Source organism: Elgaria multicarinata, chromosome 5 (assembly GCF_023053635.1).
Source record: "Elgaria multicarinata webbii isolate HBS135686 ecotype San Diego chromosome 5, rElgMul1.1.pri, whole genome shotgun sequence".
NCBI lineage: Eukaryota > Metazoa > Chordata > Lepidosauria > Squamata > Anguidae > Elgaria > Elgaria multicarinata.
In genome coordinates, this window is record NC_086175.1 from 2,877,400 (window position 1) to 2,897,995 (window position 20,596).

At 43.5% G+C, this 20,596-nt stretch overlaps 1 protein-coding gene across 1 annotated transcript in view; it reads left to right on the forward strand.

The window, feature by feature from the left end:
• The window catches only part of ZFYVE28 (zinc finger FYVE-type containing 28), an 89,133-nt gene extending 73,024 nt beyond the window's left edge, over positions 1-16,109 (forward strand). The window contains exons 9-13 of the mRNA XM_063125900.1: positions 155-300; positions 1,959-2,075; positions 7,095-7,196; positions 14,342-14,445; positions 15,875-16,109. Coding sequence (XP_062981970.1) covers positions 155-300; positions 1,959-2,075; positions 7,095-7,196; positions 14,342-14,445; positions 15,875-16,006 — 601 coding nt within the window. The 3' untranslated portion in view covers positions 16,007-16,109. The remainder of the gene's footprint in view (positions 1-154; positions 301-1,958; positions 2,076-7,094; positions 7,197-14,341; positions 14,446-15,874) is intronic.
• Positions 16,110-20,596: the final 4,487 nt, after the last annotated feature.

Sequence of the window (20,596 nt, forward strand, 5' to 3'; positions counted from 1 at the left end):
TCAGTTGCATGCCAGCTGTTTCTCTCTTAAACTCCCATGGTTGGGAGAACACTACAAGCCTCACATTCTGCTAGCACACGAACTGTACTGAATACTGCCCTATGAAAATAAAAAGTAAAGATTTAACTCTATTGCTTTCCTTATACCTTTACAGCAGTTTAATTACAAGCTCCTGTTCGTCTGATCAGGAAGAAATCCAGCTAGCCTCACAGGCAGCTAAAATGACTGCAATAGATAAGATCAGATCTCGATTTCACAGCAGCAGTGACCTTATTCACCGGCTTTTTGTCTGCATCTCAGGTTCCCATCTTCCTTTGTTTTTATTTATTTAATTAAATGTGTGTGGCTTTGTAAATGAAGTTTATAGGTCATGGGATTATAACCTCGATGAGTTTCAGTCAAAATAACATTGCAAGAACTGTTTGGAGAAAACATGCACTGTTCAGAAGGTACCTATATAAAACAGTGCTATAGGTCAGTTCAGACTCATGATTCCCTGTGCTCCAAAACATGAGCTAGAAGGCTGGGAATATGCCATGGGCTTGTGTACTCTCTCCCTTTGCCTGTGTCAATTCCCTTCCTTGTTTGAGCAAGGTGTAGTTTGCATTGCAAGCAAACTGGGAATACTGTGGTTCATGCAAATAATTATTTGCCTTCAACCTGAGGACTGAAACATATTTCAGTTTGTGGCTTCAATCCCCAGTTTGGAGGCAAGCTATGGAAAATACTAGTAACTTAAGTCCCATTTATTTCAGTGGGTCTTCTCTAAGCATGTATAAGAGCATCATCAGTAAGGGGGAAATTGTGTTTCTTTACTGTTGCTTCCCCCGCCCCTGCTTCTGTCCCACAATACTTCCTCTTTACACAGGGGAAAAAAGGAAGTAAACAATAACCACATAGCACATTCAGTGGGCATTTTTATCCTGCTGCTTCTCCTGCACACAGCAGGAAACAGCGGGACATTTCGCTACAGCCAAAAAAATTGAATTTTCCAGATTTTTTTTATGATGGGAAAATGAGTAGAAGGGGCGGGAGACACAAGGGAGGTGAATGGTGTTGTCAAAAGGGCCCACAAAAAACCGTGAGTGCCCAGTAGCGAGCATGCGATAAAACTCTCATCTGATGAATGCACTAACTCTGGATCCAAGTCTTGGCTTAGTTTGCATATAAATGACAACTCAGATGATTTTTTTAAACCCTGAATTGTCGTGAAAAAGCCAGCTTGCTAGTCACTGCTGCTCAGTCGCTCCCACTTGGCTTCTTGTGCCAGGGAGATAGACTACACAACTTGGGGATACTCCAATTTAAAAAACCTCTGAGTCGTTCTCATGCGTGAACCAGGCTATTGTATTTGAATTAAACCTCTATTTCAGGATGTTTCCTTTTGTAATACAATCATCTAAACATCCTCTTCAGAATGTCTAATTGGTGATATCCTCTGGAAGTAGCCAAAAACATTTCAACATCATATTCATGAACAAGTAATCTTGGGATGTCCTTTGGACAGAAGTATTTTGAAAATATTCTCAAACTTTTTGTAAGTTCCATAAGAATGTCAAAAAATACACCTCTACAATACTATGGCAGTATCCTATTGTGCCCACACACCAGCTGGAGCAACAGGGCTTTGTGGTTTTACAAGCAACATTAAACAAATGGAAATGCTCGTGTCTGGAACAGGTCAGGTCAACGAAGCTTGCAGCAGGGAGTTCCATGATTTGTCCCAATCTGGAAATTAGCATTTCCACTCATTTCCAGGGTTATTTTTTGAACCACAAAAGCCCCATTGCACCAGTGGCCAGGCCTGCTGATGCAAAAGAAATAGTGGGGGAACTGCAGATGTATAGGATACTGCCCCTTACTAATTTTACCAAACTCAATGGTATGACCATTTTAATATTTATGAAACAAGATTAAACCTTTGAATCTCAGTTTTTACAACTTCCACAACTTGTTAGGTGTTGCAGACCAGCTGCAGACAAACTATGCCTGTGACTTACGAAGTATTTTAAAGACCTTATTTGAAGTAATGGCAACTAAACCTGATACAGAGGACAAGAAAATACAAAAGAAAGGTAAACAACATAGATTGTGATGTCTCTCAGCGTACCATTTATTCTTGCTTTGTACAGATCTTCAAACCATTATATGAAAATACCTCTTTTGAATTAAAGAGCATGTAAGACCTGTATTTTGTCTTTTGAGCTGTTCAGCAATCAATCCATAGAGCTGTTAATTTGACTTCTCTTCCTGGGGAAAAAATTAAAAATTAAAACCCAGTACTAGACTTCCAACCTGCCCCTAAATTGCCCCAAAGTGTTATTATAGTCAACAGCTGCAGTCCTGCACACAGATTAGGTATTTAAATCCAATTACCCACAATTGAATTTAAACAGCCTGATGTGTTCAGGATTGCAGCCAATGAGATTTATGTAGTTTTAAGTAGAATAGCATTCCTAACATGTAGGGAAGAAATTGAGTATTAGTCATTGTAGGGGTTCTGAACTGCTGCCTGGTGTCTGCAATAGATTAGATGAGGGTAACCAAGCTGAAGCTTAATCTAGACAAGACAAATGTGCTCCGGGTCAGTAGAATGTGATGAGCTTGCAAGATACTTCAAGGATAAAAATGCTGCTACTGAAGCAGTGTCTGTTGAAGAGTCCAGTGCAGTGGGGTTTATTTTGTTTTGTAGATCAGTTTCTGTTTTTGAAGCCTGAGGAGGTGGACACGATGCATGCATCTGTAGAACCTAGTACCACATGCTTTCTTGACCCTTGCTCATCATAACTTATTTGGGATGATCCCTGGATGATTAGGGGTCTGGAAACAAAGCCCTATGAAGAGAGACTGAAAGAACTGGGCATGTTTAGCCTGGAGAAGAGAAGATTGAGGGGAGACATGATAGCACTCTTCAAATACTTAAAAGGTTGTCACACAGAGGAAGGCCAGGATCTCTTCTCGAACATCCCAGAGTGCAGGACACGGAATAACGGGCTGAAGTTACAGGAAGCCAGATTCTGGCTGGACATCAGGAAAAACTTCCTGACTGTTAGAGTATTATGACAATGGAACCAGTTACCTAGGGAGGTTGTGGGCTCTCCCACACTAGAGGCCTTCAAGAGACAGCCATCAGTCAGATATGCTTTAGGGTGGATTCCTGCACTGAGCAGGGGATTGGACTCGATGGCCTTATAGGCCCCTTCCAACTCTACTATTCTATGTGGTAGCCATTTTGTAGGGGCAGGGGTTGACTGGATGGATCAGGGGAAGTGTGAATGTATCAATGAATGACTGAGTGGTCCCCATGGCTTTGAAGGAGGCAGTGATGTGACCACTCCTTAAAAAGCCCTCCCTGGATCCAGGCATTTATTCTAATTGTTGTCCAGTCACAAATATCCCCTTTCTGGGTAAGATGCTTAAGAGAGGGGAGGCATCTCAGCTGCAAATGCTCCTGGATGAAAGTGATTATCTTGATCCTTTCTAGGCTGGGTTCAAGCCCTGTTTCAGGATAGAATTAGTCTTAGTTGCCCAAGTTCTGGGGATTGGGATGTCTGTTCTTGATAAGGCTGCACTCCCTTTGAAGGAGCAGGTACTTAGTTTCATGTGCCCCTGGACCCACCCTTGTCCATGGAAGCCCAGGGGGCTGTCTATACACTTTGAAAGCGCCCCGGTGGCTGTGTGGTGGCACTGCATCAGTTGCAGCAGCCACCTCTCACGATGCAGCAGCCACCTCTCACCATTGTGGGGCTTTCCTGCGAAGCTGCAAATTAGAAAAGCCGAGGACTTACCCTGACTTTTTAAGAGAAGCAAGGCGAGTACAGCACACCCGCCATCTAACCTCACACCAGTGTCGCAGCAGAGGCGTTCTTGGGAAGATGGCAATCCTTGATTAGTTGCTGTCTGCCTGGGCAGGAGGCATGCCCAATGAGCTGAATGGCTGTTGGAAAGCCTGCACCCTCCCTCTGTGTCAGGATTAGGTGCTGCCACCCCACAGCAAAGAAAGGGTGGGTTTCCGTAAATGTGGCGGCAACCTGGCACCATCAAGGCAAGGCCCAGGTGACCTCAGTGGCCTGGAATGCCCATTGCCAACTTCAGTTGGTCTGCCAACTCTGAGCGATCCTGGATAGTGATAGCTTAGCCTCTGTGGTTCATGCATTGGTAACCTTACAATTAGACTACTGTTATGCACTCTAAGTGGGGCTGCATTTGTGCTTGGTTTGGAAGCAGCAGCTAGTGCAGAACGCTGAGGTGCTCAGTGGGGCACCCAGCCATCTACGCATTGCACCTGTCTTAACAGAACAGCATGTGCTGCCTATTAGCTACCAAGTCATGTTCAAGGTTCTGTTATTAATATATAAAACCCTAAACAACTTGGAACCAAGGTACCTAGCAGTCCACCTTTTCCTCTAAAAACCCTGCTGACTTTTAAGCTTCTCAGAGAATGCCTTGCTAGTCATTCCATGGTCAAAAGAGTGTCACCACATGACATCTTGAAAGTGGCACCCAACTTCTCTAACTCTCTCCCTGTTGCAGTTTGGAAGGCAGAAAATGTGGGGTTTCAAACACCTCTTGAAAATGTACCTGTTTATGCAAGCTTTCTCTGGATTGTAATTGATTATCATGCTGCTGCTTTATTTGATTTCAACTGTTGTTTTTTAAATTGGTTTTATTGTTTCTGTTACAATTTATCTCTGTTTGCTATAGCTGTAATTGCTTATTAATTGAGTATTTTAATATTTATTTATTTATTTATTGCATTTCTATACCGCCCAATAGCCGGAGCTCTCTGGGCAGTTCACAAAAATTAAAACCATTCATAGTATAAAACAACAGTATAAAACCATAATATAAAATACAATATAAAAGCTCAACCAGATAAAACCAGCAGAAATGCAAAATTACAAATTTAAAACACCATGTTAAAATGTATTTATAGATTGTTAAAATGTTGGGAGAATAGAAAGGTCTTCACCTGGCGTCTAAAAGCATATAATGTAGGTGCCAAGCGAACCTCCTTAGGGAGCTCATTCCACAGCCGGGGTGCCACAGCAGAGAAGGCCCTCCTCCTGGTAGCCACCTGCCTCACTTCCTTTGGCAGGGGCTCACGGAGAAGGACCCCTGAGGATGACCTTAGGGTCCGGGCAGGTACATACGGGAGGAGGCGTTCCTTCAGATAACCTGGCCCCAAGCCGTTTAGGGCTTTAAATGTTAATACCAGCACTTTGAATCGGGCCCGGACCTGGACTTTTAATACTTTGGTATATAAGCCAACTAGAGATATTGTATTATAAAGTGGTACACAAGTAGCATTAATAAATAAATAATAAATAGAATGGCAGATGAGGGAATAGGGTTTAAGCCTGTCTGGTTTAGGGCTGCATGCAAATTTGCAGTTTGGGTGCACTTCTGGGTTCAGTCCCGAGCTTGGCTGTCTAGATTTCAACAGTGGCCAGGTACATCTTGCCACAGATATGGTTAGTGTGCCTGCCCTGTTCCTAGTGGTAACACATGCCTTAATTACATCTCATTTGGACTAATGTAAGGCAGTGTAAGTGAGGCTGCTTCCTAAAACTACAGCTGGATCAGAATATTCCAGCTATTCTGTTGACTGGGGCTTCAGAAGACACCTTAAACCACGGCTTTAACCACAGTGAATAAGACTTTTAGCCTTCTCAAAATATAATGAAATTCAATAACAAAAAAATCTTCCATGCTGGGTTAAGGGCTTTCCATGTTCACCCAAGCCTCAAAATGCTGGAAAATTACAGCTGTGAAGAGCCATGCCCTTAGCAGACACTGTATTTAGCCATGTGCATCTAGTATAGGGTCCTGTGCTGCAGTTAGTGGATGCTTCACCACTACCTTGGAGCTGGATTCCTGCCAGTGGCAGCTTTATGCTCTGTCTGTGGTAGAACTTAAACACAAAAGCAAAACTTGTCCAGTGAGAGATGAAACAAAGCCATGAAGGCTGGAAGTGTTGAGTATAAAGGGTTGGATTCTGGGGGTTCTAACAATAGTTAGTTGGCTTTACAAGAGGAAGACAGAGTCCAGGTTCACCTTTTAGATTTACCTATGGTAGTATTATTTAGTATTATTTAGGTTGATAAAAGCGACTATAAACTTAAAATTAAGTGAAACCATATTTTTTTAAAAAGGATTTTGATGGAACTTTTAGTGACTTTTACCTACAGACATCTACAAAATTAATGAAGAAACTACAGGGATTGTTTTTGCAGTAGTCAGGATAAAAGGCTATGGGTACATTCAAATATATCAGCCAATTTGGACATTAACGGGTTTGAACCTTGGCCTTGTGAACATGTGCCCTCCTTCCCCCACTCAAGATGGAATAAGACTAGAAGTTTACTATCCTGGTTAGAAACCATAGTTTGCTTGAAAACCAGAATCCTAAACCACAGTTTGATCCTGGTTTGGGATCCTAGATTGCTGCTAACCAGATCCTTCTAATTTCTTCACCTTAAGCATGGAGAAAGGTAAGGAGAAAGCACACAAGACGGAGGCTCACACCTGCTCTCATGCACATAACTATGTGGTTTGCCCAGGGGTGTCAGAGATATCTGCAATGGATTCAAATGAGTTCAAATTTCTATAAATCTGACCTGTAGATTCTGTGGCATTCTGGCTTTTTCGAGTCACACAGATTCTGTGGAATTTAATTTTGAGAGGTGGGGTTGGGTGATTTCCTCTAATTCGCATTAGCACCACTGTACATGCACATTTGCATAAGTACATGCTAGCGCTAATGCACACATATGCAAATTAGCACTAAATGCAAATTAGTGCAAGTAGAACAAATCTCTGGTAAAAAAAATCTGGTTGCATCTATAACCACATGACAGAATAAAAGACACCTGACAATCCATGAACCCCAGATGGAACAGATTTAACAAAATCCAGACATCCCTGAGATTAGCTATTATGTTTGAATTGAGTCCTTGTCCTGCCAGATATTTTGCATGTTACTATCAGTATGATTTTTATAGTGCTTTTTAAAAATATTATAATTGTGATCTGATCTGTATGTCATCAAATTAGTGTGGATGTGTCATGGCTTCATTTTGTTCCATTTTTAGTGAGTTCCCATTTAAACAGTGCAGCTCTAGAAGATTGTGTGTTATGTCAGGAGATTATGTCATCTGAACTTGCAGAAAAATCCAAGGATGGAGATTTTGAAGGTACCTATTTCTGTAAAACATAATAATGAGACTACATAGTCTGTTGCACATAAGCTGTTGATTAGAATTGTGGAAAAACATGTAAAATGGTATATTGCGCCCACCCTGCCCCACCCTTTCTCCTTCTCCCTCCAGTTCATTGGTTCTTGTTGTTGATGGACATTGTGATCAAGTGGCAGCCTTCCCCACTTGCTCATTGGAGCTCCTATGGGAATTAGCCAAATTTATTTATTTATTTATTGCATTTCTATACCACCCAATAGCCGAAGCTCCCTGAGTGGTTCACAAAAATTAAGACCATTCAAAGTATAAAACAACAGTATAAAACCATAATATAAAACAATATAAAAGCACAACCAGGATAAAATCAGAAGCAATGCAGAAATACAAAGTTAAAATACAAAGTTAAATTAATTTATAGACTGTTAAAATACTGAGAGAATAAAAAGGTCTTCACCTGTCATCTAAAAGAATATAGTGTAAGTGCCAGGCAAACCTCCTTAGGGAGCTCATTCCACAGCCGGGGTGCCACAGCAGAGAAGGCCCTCCTCCTGGTAGCCACCTGCCTCACTTCCTTTGGCAGGGGCTCGCGGAGAAGGACCCCTGAGGATGACCTTAGGGTCCGGGCAGGTACATACGGGAGGAGGCGTTCCTTCAGATAGCCTGGCCCCAAGCCGTTTAGGGCTTTAAATGTTAATACCAGCACTTTGAATCGGACCCAGACCTGGACTGGCAGCCAATGAATCTGGAAAAGGACTGGCGTAATGTGGTCTCGTTAGCCAGTCCCTGTTAGTAACCGTGCTGCCCTGTTTTGTACCAGTTGAAGTTTCCGGACAGTTTTCAAAGGCAGCCGCACGTATAACGCATTGCAGTAATCCAAACGAGAGGTTCTGAGAGCATGGATAACTGTAGCTAGGCTATCTCTGTCCCTCTACCAGCAAAGGTCATCCCACAGGGTGACCAAGGCAGTTTCCGTTCCAAAACCAGGCCTGAAACCCAATTGAAATGGATCTAGATAATCCATTTCATTCAAGAGTGCCTGGAGTTGTCCTGCAACCACCCACTCAAGCACCTTGCCCAGGAAGGGGATATTGTTAACATCCTCCGGGTCCAGGTTAGGCTTCTTCAGGAGTGGTCTGATTACTGCCTCTTTTAAAGATGCCAGCATCACTCCCTCTCTCAGGGAGGCATTTACAACCTCCTCAACCCTGCCAGTGATCCCCTCCTTATTTGATGTAATGAGCCATGAGGGGCAAGCACACAGGTGGTTGACTGAACTTGGCCAAGCACCTTGTCCACATCCTCGGGCCTCAGTAACTGAAACTCATCTGGATCAGATGGCACTCTGAACACCTCTATTAGTGGAGCTGCATTAAGCATGGTGTCCAATTCATGGTGAATCTGAGCAACTTTATCTTCAAAGTGCTGTGCAAATTTGTCACAGCGTGCTACTGAGGGTTCCACCATCTCTCACCCCGGCCCAGAGTGTAACAGGCCACGAACTACACAGAAAAGCTCCACTGGATGACACTGAGAAGATGCAATGCTGTTGGGAAAGAACTGTCTCTTTGCCACCCTCACTGCCACAGAGAAGGCTCAATAGTGAGCTCTAACCCGTGTTCGACCAGACTCAGCATGGGTTTTCCTCCATCTGCATTCTAGCCATCTCGCCTCTTGCTTCATTGCCCTCAGCTCAGGTGTATACCAAGGAGCTGGCCAGGCTCTGCTCAGAGGGAGAGGGCGCTTGGGCGTGATTGTGTCAAAATGCTTAAAGCTCCCTCATTTTTAAAAAATGATAAAACTTGGCAGGGTGGTAGTGCTTAAGAAAAGCTTTAGGCATGCCAAGTATGAATCCGATTGGTTCATCCCTTAATTTTTAAAGGAATTTTTAATTCCCCCTCCCCTAAATCATTCCTTCCCATTTACATACCTCTGAGATCCTGTGCAGGGTTGCTTGAAGGCAAAATTGCAGGTGTGTGTGTGTTCAATGGAGCTTGTTTACTGCCAAGGCTTGATTCCCTTACTCAGGACTAAATCCCATTTATTTCAACTGCATTTACATCTGAGTCATACTAAAATTGATGTGTGCATACCTTTGAGTAAACCCCATTGAAAAGAAAGAGAGAGAGAGAGAGAGAGAGAGAGAGACATACTTCTGAGTAAACACAAGTAAGACCAAAAAAGTAAGCATAGGGTTGCAGAGCACTTCTTTCCAGTTTGCTGTTTTAGACTTTTAAAAAAAGTTTCTGAGTGACCACACTATTAAAAGTCAGTTCTATATGTGTTTACTCAGAAGCCCTCTTCTTTCGTCAGCAAGCTCTCCCTTCAAAGCACACTCCCCCAACAAAGAAAATACTGAGAGGACAGCACTACACCCGGGGGGGTGGGTGGGCTGAAGGGTGCTTAATTCCAATTGGGGGAAATAATCCAGACTTTCCCCGCTCTAGGAAAACACGGAAAAGGGAGGGGAAGAGGCGGGGTATCTGCAGGACAGGCACTATGTCATTTGAGTGCCGTGCTGCAAAAATGCAAACCAGGCATGATGAGAATGCGATAAAACGCTGGTGTGATGGAGCCCTGAGTCTCATCCGATGCAGTGTAATTCTCCTGTGGCTCCTGGAGGGCATTCCTTGGAGCTCCCCTGGTGGCCTTTGATTCAATTAGGTTTGCACAGTGCCTCCGCCCTGCCATAAGGTTGGGGCAGAGTGGCAAAGGCATCCCAGTGCAGCTGCTACCCCAGCCCCAGCCCCAGCCCCAGCCCCAGCCCCAGCTCCCTTGGGCAGAGCCAATAACCACAGCCGCAACAGAGCAAGCAGCCCTGTAACGTCAAAGCCCTGGCAGTTGGTCCTGCCCTGCAGCTAGCCTGGGTACTGAAAGAACAGAACAGCCAGGGACTTTGGCACAAGTCATTAAAATGAAACTAGGGTGGTCTCTCTTTTGGCAACTCACAAGTAGACATGCACTACCAAAACGGAGGACAAAAGAGGTCACAAACTTGCATCAAATTTGTGTATGTTAATTTCTATGGGTATATACAAATTTAGAAAGAATTATTATAATTTAAATAGCAATACAGTACATATAGTGTGGAAGACTTTGACCAGGCAACATTGCTTCGTCTACTGTCCAGGTACAAATGGCTGACAGTCAACTTCAGGTTGCCTCCATCTTCGCTATTCTTAGGGTTCTTTTTATCTCTAAACCAGACTTGGACTGGACCACCCTTCAAATAGAGAACACCTTCCAAACAGAGTATAGTCCTCTGGCAGCCCTTCAAAAAGAGACCTTTTTGAAGGTCTGCCACCCTACCACCCTACCACTGCCACCCTACAACAACAAAAGCCTAGGCCCCCACCTTTGGGATGGGCTGAGCATCACAGCTGCTGCATTTCTAAATGCTCCATCAGCAGACTGACCGGCCACCTGCATCCTTTTCTTCCCTGACATTGCTTCCGGCTTCCTCCCTCCGTGCAGAGCAGGGCAGGGATCGCAGCAGGAAGGCAGCAGCCTCCCAAGAGCGTGAGGCATTGGGATGGTTTTGACACCTGATGAGACGGCTGTGGGAAGAGAGTGCACAACTTGGGGAGGGTCTGCTTTTCTTATCCCTGTCATTTGATATCAAAGCAAGACATGCCACAAACAATGGAGGGGGCGAGTCACTCAGGGGTCTCTAAGGTTTACACGACCCCCTGCCCCAGTCTAAGTAGGGATTGGCCAACCTGGTGTTTCTCTACTGGATGAAGGCACCAGTGGTCCAGCAGGAGGCTGCCCTTTCCTTACCTGTATCTCACCAAGGTCAGAAGCTTCTAATAACCAAGGGAGGATCTACACAAGGAGTTTCGGTGCACACTGCAGGCGCACGCAAGCGCCTTCCCGACTATGTGTAGATCCCCCCCCCCCCGGGACTCATGGAGTGGAGGCGCATCACGTTTGGCTATGCCAAGGGAGGGGGCGGCTTTTTCATGGACCTTCCCCAGCAGGGCACTTGAGCCACTTGAGCAGTGGAGCGGCAGAGAGGATGGAAACTGCTTTTGAGAGGCTTGAGCTTTCCCTTCCCCCCCCCCTCCTCCTCCTCCTCCTCCGCTGGGCCGGGTCCCGCTCGCTTTCGCTTTCCTTGCCAGCAGTCAAATTCCAGCAAACGAGCTCAGGACAAACAGGTGTGGTGGGCGCCAGCCGGGAGGCATTTAAACGGCACGCTTGGTGTCAGGCGGAGCCCGGGGACCAATGGGGACGTGCGCGTGCACGCCCCTGCTTCAGCGCTCTGCGGCCTTCGGCGCTCGCGCTGGGCTGCCTCGTGCCGCCAGCCATGCCGCTGCGCGGGTGACTGGGCAGGCCACCGCCGCGCTCGTCTGCGTCTCTCTGGGGAGGATCTACACAAGGAATTTCAGTGCGCACTGCAGGCGCACGCAAGAGCCTTCACGACTATGTGTAGATCCCCTCCAACACAAAGAGAATCTGACAGAGAAGGAACTGGAACAGGCTTATACTAGTCAGGATTGCCTTTTCCCCATAGAGGTGTGTTTCTCCTTATTCCACAAATAAATTGTACTTTACAGTTTACAGAGGACAAACTACTAACTAAAGGTGCACAAGCTCCACCCTCTAGAGGAATCAAGGCTATTATCTGTCAAGATTCCAGAAAGCCTCTAGCAGGATTTTACCATTGTCCACCTCCTTTTCATACCATAAAGAGTAACAGAAGTGATCCTCTGCCTGTTGCCAAAATTCCTCACACTCTGGGAGCCATCTTTTCTACTTGCTCTCACATGGGTTGAGACACTTGAGCTCGGGAGACTATGAGCTCCATCACACCTACTTTTTCCCCCTGATATGCATCCGCGATTTCCACCTCCATTTCATTAGCATGTCAAGTGCTGGTCACTTCTATATACATGCAATGTTGTGCTATTTTGCCTTGTTTACCTTTTCACCTGCACCGGCTCATATTTCCTGGTATTGCTGCCCCACCCCGCCCCTTTTCCTTCCCCCTCTAGTTCATTGGTTCTTGTGGTTGATGGACATTCTGATGAATGTGGGCATCTTCGCCCCACCCCTCGCTCTGGTTTTGTTGTCTAAAGTTTAGTGATTTAGCATTTCATCGGCTGGGTACCTCGTACAGCAGGCAAAAAAAAAAAAAAAAAGAGGGAAGTTGAAATGGGTGGATGATAGAGCAATGAGAATGGAGTTGGAGCAGCAAAAGTCCATTCGACCGACTTGGCGCACTGGAGGAGAACCGCCCCACCCTCCTCTTTCATCAGCAAGACTGCCCTTCAATGCACATGCCCCCAGGAAGGGATGTTCTACAACATAGCTCAAGGATGGCAATACGTAGGGTGAAAGGGTGGTTTTATCCCATGTGAAGGAAAAATGCTACACTTCCCCACCCTAGAAAAACATGGGAAATGGAGGGGAAGAGGCGAGATGACTGCAGGACAGGGACGACGTCATGTGCGGGTCGCAGGGCAAAATGGTAAACAAGGTAGGACAACAGTGCGATAAAATGCTGGTGTGATGGAGCTCAAAGTTCTGGATTTTACACTTCAGCTGAGGAACAAATTTATGCCATTACAGAGTTCTGTGAATCCCTCAAAGAATCTAGGAGTTTGGGGGGCAATCCAACACTGTTTGCATGTCTAGTCACAGTCAGGCCCAAAGCTGCTCTCTGGTTTATTCATTTTTTTTATTGGTTCCCATAAAGAATGGAATGTGTTGTATGTAAGGCTGTATTTGAAGAATATCTGGAAATTGCAGTTCGAAGAACAGCTGATAGACATTACTGTACCTCTGTCATAGTATTAGAACACAGCTCCATCCTATGAAGCTGAATGGTTGAAGAGGCTAGACAGATAAAAGAAAGACACGATGTTACACAGTTCAGAGTTAAACTACAGAATTCGCTGCCTAAGATGTAGTGGCTGCTACTTTTGATAGCTTTAAAGGGGGATAAAACAGATTCAGTGGGGGATAAAGGCTATCAGTGGGACTGGTATTGGGACTTGGGAGCTTATTTTGCCCGTCCTTAAACATCTCCACTGACTCCCAGTCTGTTTCAAAATATTAGTGACCATCTTTAAAGGCATTTCACAGCTTGGGATAAGGATACTTCACCATGTACTCACTTGTGTTCAGTTGTGTCCATATCAAGCTTTCTACCACCTGCTTTCTAGTTGTCACCCAATTTGCTTCATTTGCCCCAGGGAAGATGACCAGGCACTATATATACTGCAAGAAAACAACCTTGAGACCAATCTTGTCAACTATTTTATATTTTAAGCTATGGTTTTAATTCTTGTGGACCGCCCAGACAGTTTCGGCTATTCAGCAGTATAGAAATGAAATGAAATAAACATGAGGTCATCTCCATATTCCACAGAACGAGCAAGGCTTCAGCAGGAAAAGGGGTCTGGGCAGTGTGCCACACTCCACAGTTCCACTGAGGTCAGTGCTCCTGGGCAACGTAGGCGTGCTCAGGAGCACAGCATTTGCCCCATAGTGTTTCACCACCACCACCACCACCACCACGTCCCAGGCTTCCAGCGAGTGAGCACAGCCACAAAACATTCACTGGGTTGCTGGGCTTTGTGACCAGAAACTAATTTTAAAAGGGTTTCCATAGTTGTTGACAAGAAAAGAAACTACCACTGGTAACTACAGGAAAGAATATTGAAAGAGTATCTTTAAAATAACACAGGGCAGAAACCACAAAGAGCAGTTCAAACTGTTTAAAGTCTGATAGTTTCAAGTTCCCCCATTCACTTCCCTCTGTCTTCTCCACTGCACCCACTGCCTTTCTCCCTTTCTGAGAAAGAAAATACCACTTGGTGTTCAGCTGATGCTGAGGGAGAAGAAAGGGAAGAGCCTGAAACACAGGGGAATAGGGGAATGGGTTAAGGAACTCCTTTCCTTTCTCAAACCAGCCTGTAAAGTTTCAATGGCCAACAGAAGAGAAAATGTTGGTACACCAAGGAGATAGATATTGTATTAGGCAGTATTTTGCAGTATTTGTTTGTCCACTACAATATGTGGTGGTTATTGTATTAGTCTGCAAATTTATTTTCCTGTGCATGCACAAGCAATCTCTGACATGTAATCTATTTCTGTTTAATTCATGATCCAGATTCTTCTTCATCTTGTACTTTTAACAGATCCTCCTGGATGGGTGCCAGATGAAGTCTGTAGTTATTGCACTGCCTGCAAAGCACCTTTTACAGTAATTCGCAGGAAACACCACTGTAGGAGCTGTGGAAAGGTAATAATTGAATCACAGATTTGATGTGCTGCCAGCTATAGCTACCTTGAGTGGCATTTTTTGGTCGAAAGGTTGGATCTAAATAAAATAAATAGCATAGAAAACATGTGCAAGGTATAAAAAAGCACTTCCCAACAATTCCTGTGTGCAAGAATTGTTGCAGGTATCAGTTGCAGACATGTGTACCACTGTACACACAAAAGCAATTCAGCATGGGGGAAAGCATCCCTGCACAAGCATCCTCCTTGATTGAGAGCAATGCATGCAGAGGGGTTTTGTACATAGAATCATAGAATAGTAGAGTTGGAAGGAGTCTGTAAGGCCATCAAGTCCAACCCCCTGCTCAATGCAGGAATCCACCCTAAAGCATCCCCGACAGATGGTTGTCCAGCTGCCTCTTGAAGGCCTCTAGTGTGGGTTAGCCCACAACCTCACTAGGTCAGTGCTCTAACAGTCAGGAAGTTTTCCTGATGCCCAGCCGGAATCGGGCTTCCTGTAACTTGAGCCCATGATTCCATGTCCTGCACTCTGGGATGATGGAGAAGAGATCCTGGCCCTCCTCTGTGTGACAACCTTTCAAGTATTTGAAGAGTGCTCAATTTTCTCTTCTCCAGGCAAAACATGCCCAGTTGTTTCAGTCTTTCAAGGGCTTTGTTTCCAGACCCTTGATCATCCTGGTTGCTGTCCTCTGAACATGCACGAGCTTGTCTGATTCCTTCTTGAACTGTGGAGCCCAGAACTGGACACAATATTCAAGATATTGACAACAACAATGGGAAAACAACAACAATGGGAGATTGTATCTATATTTATGTATTTACAATATTTCTATACTGTTCCATATCCAAGATTTCGGAGTGATGAACAGCAGATAGCATAAAATAATAAAATACCATATTAAAATAATTACTATTTTTAAAAAGAGACAGAGCTATACAGTAATTATAGCCATTTCCCTGAGGACACTTCTCAGTGATCTTGCAAAGGTTGTGTGAGAATAAACAGATTTAGGCACTCAGTCCTACACAGGAGAGAAACGACAAGGAGGAAGAAAGAACCAGTTCCCTATGGAATTATCCTGGTTGTGCTTTTTATACTGTATTTTGTATTTGTGCTTTTAACCTGTTGGTTGTTTTATTATGGTCTTAATTTTTGTGAACCGCCCAGAGAGCTTCGGCTATTGGGCGGTATAAAAATGTAATAAATAAAATAAATAAATAATAAATAAAATAAAATTATCATTATGAATAAATAAGTATTCCTATCAGCTCCCAAACCAAAAACAGTGATTACATACACTAAATTCCCCCCCCTTCTCAGATTATGCTTTCAGCAGAAATACATTGGAGAATGTTGATGTCCAGCTGCAGCAGATGTGGAAGAAGAAGAAACACATAATGTTGAAATCAATCTTTGTTATATCTTTCAGATCTTTTGCTCTCGTTGTTCTTCTCATTCTGCTCCATTGCCTCGGTATGGCCAGATGAAACCTGTTCGTGTTTGCACCCACTGTTACATGTTCCATGTTACTCCTTTCTACAGTGACAAATGGGATATCTGACAAATTAGACTAGTGAAGGTAATATTTTTCCTAGATGTGTCTCATTTCTGAGAGAAATCATTTGACCTAGACCAAGAATAAACTTGAGAGGGGAAGAGATTATGGCTTTGTATCGTCCTGTTGCATTTACATTCTAGTGTGAAAATCAAGTGTTTGTGGTTCAGACTTTACTCCAGTCTTCCATTTTAAAAATACCATTTGTATGCATATATGCAAACTTACAAGATAAGGAGAGAAACACGCCTCCAAGAATGGGACCTTTTTTGCTGTTTCTCAAATATCTCAGTCTTATCAACTTGCACAGGTTATGTTACCTGGCATAACATCACAGTTATTAATAGCACAACCTACTTACTAGTTAGTTATTGGTGCTGGTACAGTAGGTTTTATTTCTGGAACAGAACTGTGTGTTTAAATGTCATCAAATCAGTTCAAGTTGCTACATTAAGTGCAAAGCTAATTTTATGTTAACTGTTGTTTTTATGTTTGCACTTGTTGTTTGATAAATAAAATAGCTACTCAGTTGTCCTGAGTCAAAATGACTTCAATGATCAAGCGCTTAGTGAGGTGGTCACTTACGTGGGCCAAATGTCATTAATATGGATATTTTGAAGACCAGAGTATGATTATATTAACTTCACTAACTAATTCCAAAGTTGGTCTTTTAAGTATTTCAGCAAGTTAAATGCGCTTTTCACAAATCATACTGTGTACATAGAAGTCAGAATTAAGGTTGCCTTAACCTACCTTTCCCAGTACCAATGGCAAACGTTGCTTGCACTGTACTTCATGCCATCTTTCCAAAGCTAGAAGTTGTATCACACAGAGAAGATTATATTATTAGCTGCAGATCAGGGATGGGAAATGTGTGGCCATCCTGCATGTTGTTGGACTTTAACTCCCATTATCCCTCACCGTTGGCTATGCTGGTAGAGCTGATGGGAGTTGCAGTCCATCAGCATCTGGAGGACCTCATGTTCCCTACCCCAATCTAGGTGATCTAAATTGCTATTAATAACATTAAATAGGACTGTAAAAGAAGAGGCTTATGTTTTAACTTTGGAACTGTGAGTTAGTTTGATCAACATTGTTTACATTTCTTGCTTAAGAAAATGCTCACAAAGGAAAATGCAACCAAACTGAAACCTCATGTTTTTATGAATTTTATATTAACCAAGGGGGAGGGAAGATAAAGAGTATATAAACACCAATAGTTAAGCAAATTTAGTTGACGGTGCATCACCTGAAGTCCATCACGCCATCCAGAGACCACAGCTGGTCAAGATGATTGGACTCACTCCCCTCTGCTGCTTGTATATGTACGCTTGCTTAACTACCTCAATAAACCTAAAAGCTGGTTTTATCTGTGGAATGGTGTCTGAACATATTTCTCTAAACATATTCACAAACAACTGGGCAGCCTGGCTTAGGCGCTGAGCAACGGTCCACCTGCTTTACCATTGAAAACCTGCTTACTTGAGCAGATCAGGTAAAGGGATGAGCAATGGGATCCAGGAAGGGATTAATATCAGGAAGTGAAGTGCAAGTAACTCTCTGGATAATCTTAAAGAAAATATAGGTTCTCCAGGTTGCAACCTGCTATTCCTAGTTAGAATGAAATTTCTACTGCAGTTTAGCTTTTCTAGTCTTTGTGTGCAAAATACATATAGTCCCTGTTTCTGATAAAAGGATTTGTAGGCTGCAATAATCCATTTTAAATCATCTATAAATGTGAATGCCAAAATGCAGAACAAGTTATATCTCTCTTATTGTACTGACTAATATCCACAATGCTGGATATTTGAGTGTGTTACCATTTTAATTCTTTTTATTTGTATGTAGATCTATAATTTTGCCATTTCAGCAGTTTTCCAATCCCTGTACTTCCATTCTTTGATACAACAAGCTACAAGTACCTTAGTTGCCATTAGCAAATTCTGTAGCCTGGGCCCCACCTGATAATCTGGTGCTCTCCAAATGTTTTGGACTACAGCTCTTGTCATCCCTGACCATTACCCATGTGGCCTGGGCTGTTGGGAGTTGTCATCCAAAACATCTTGAAGGCACCAGGTTGGGGAAGGTTCTCTTAGGGCATTTAAAAAGTTGCACAGAACTTTTCTCAACACAAAGATGTCAAAAGCAAATAAAAAATGATTTAAAAGTGCTAAAATGTTAAAATGTTTTAAAAGTGCTAACATGTTAAATATTAAATGGCTAAATCATAATTATCTAGGGAGGCTGTGGCTTTTTACATATTTATTTATTTATTTATTTATTTATTTTATTTAGAATATTTATATACCGCTCCCCATTGAAAAATATATAGCACTCAAGAGAAGAAAAGTCAGCATTGTAAGTACAGAGGTGGGGCAATGCTGTCACTGGCTAAGCTTACGCTGGCACAACATCAGCACAGCATAGAATTTGAGAGAAACACCAATGGCCATATAGAAGATGGTGATAAGGAAAAAGCCCCATGATATCACCCTACCCCACCATACACTCAAAGCACATCCTTCCAAGCCAAAGGACACTACAGCAACCACTGCAGTACAGGGAGCAAAAGCACAGAAACACAGAACCTCCTGGAATCCCTATATAACGTGGTTCAAATCCCATTCTACCTAGCATTCATGCATATAGACTGTAAATATTCTTTTAGTTCACTGCAGAAGATAAAAAGAAGGGCGGTATAGTATAATACGTAAGCAGCTTGCCTGGGAAGAGACACATAAAACGCATTTACAGGGATTCCTGGGACGACGTCCTGGGCAAACAGTACCCATCTGAGGGAAAGTGTCTTTTGCCAGGGAAGGAAAGGGTTAGAGAGAACTAGAATCATAGAATAGCAGAGTTGGAAGGGGCCTACAAGGCCATCGAGTCCAGCCCCCTGCTCAATGCAGGAATCCACCCTAAAGCATTGCTGACAGATGGTTGTCCAGCTGCCTCTTGAATGCCTCTAGTGTGGGAGAGCCCACAACCTCCCTAGGTAACCAAGACCACCAACAAGGGAAGCCACAACTGAAAATATTCAAAATAAATTTATCTCATTCTCTAAGCCGTGGCTTATGTAAACAAAACAGCACCAATCACACAAAATGGGAGGTAGGTATCAGCAGGCCTGAGGGATCCTGCAGATCTGAAGAAGTACAACAAAACAAAACAAAACAAAACCTTTATGAGGTGGGGGGGACCCTAAAGGTGAGCCCTAAAACAAACGATTGAAGACTGAGCATGCTCAGTGGCCATAGAACGCTGACTGGTAGAATGGGGGAGGAAATGGAATGGAGCATCCTGGAGGAAGGCACAGCTAGGTAGACAGCTGCCTGAACAGGGGCATTCAAAATGTTGTTGCAGGTCCCAGTTGCTCCCTCTGTTCCTGCTGTTAATGTGTGAGTGCTGTTACTTATGTAGACAAAATGGTACCATCCACACACAAGAGGGGAGCTATCAGTAAACTTGAGGAAACTCCAATGTTTGCATCAGTACAAAAATATTTAGGAAAAAGCCATGGGGTGGGGGAACTGAGTGTGTTCAGTAGCCACAAAATACTTGACTGACTGTTGGGGTGTAAAACTGAAAACTGAGGGAAGGGAGGGAGAATGGAGTGGAGTGGAGTAGCTAGAATCTTGAACAGTAGTACTTCACACAGTGCTATCATAAGTTCCCACTTGTCATATTAGAATATTCATTTCAGTGTGTATCAAGATAGATGGGAATGGGAATATTCATCACGTTCTACAGGGGTGATGGGGATTGCATTTCATGATGCGAACCCTTACACGTAAATTTGTTAAGCCACACACTATGGCCTGCAGCATGATTTAGTGACAAAAACATGTTAGATTTAATAAATCTGCCCTTTGTTTTTCTTTTAATATAACAACTGTATAGGGGGCTGATAAGGAACATAGGAGTGGAGGGGCTGACTTTCTATGAGGACAGCAAATTGGTAACGACAAAGAAAAGGCTGAAGTGCTCAATTCCTACTTTGGCTCAGTCCTCTCCCAAAAGTGGGACTATGACACCCCCCCCACACACACACACCGGAAAAAGTGAAACAGAAGTTGAGGGGGCAGGATGGTCAAGGAACACCTAATTTCTTTGAACGAGTTCAAATTTCCAGGGCTCGATGAACCTCAACCTAGAGTAATGAAGGAGCTAGCAGAAGAACTCTCAGAACTACTGTCTAATATCTTTGCGAAATCATGGAAGACGGGTGAGGTGCCGGACGACTGGAGGAGGGCTAACGTAGTCCCTATCTTCCAAAAGGGTGAAAAGGAGGAACCTGGGAACTACAGACCAGTCAGTCTGACATCCATCCCTGGGAAATTTTTGGAGCAGATTATAAAGAAGTCAGTCTGTAAGCACCTTGAAAACAATGCAGTGATTACTAGAAGCCAAAAGGGATTTGTCAGGAACAAATCCTGTCAGACTAATTTGATCTCATTTTTTGATCAAGGCCAGATCTACACCAAGCAGGATATGACACTTTGAAAACATTTTGAAAACTGTATGTGGAGTGTGTCCTGGGCCCGAACAGTTGTCACTACTGTTATTAACTGTTTTAAAGCACTAGTGTAGATCCAG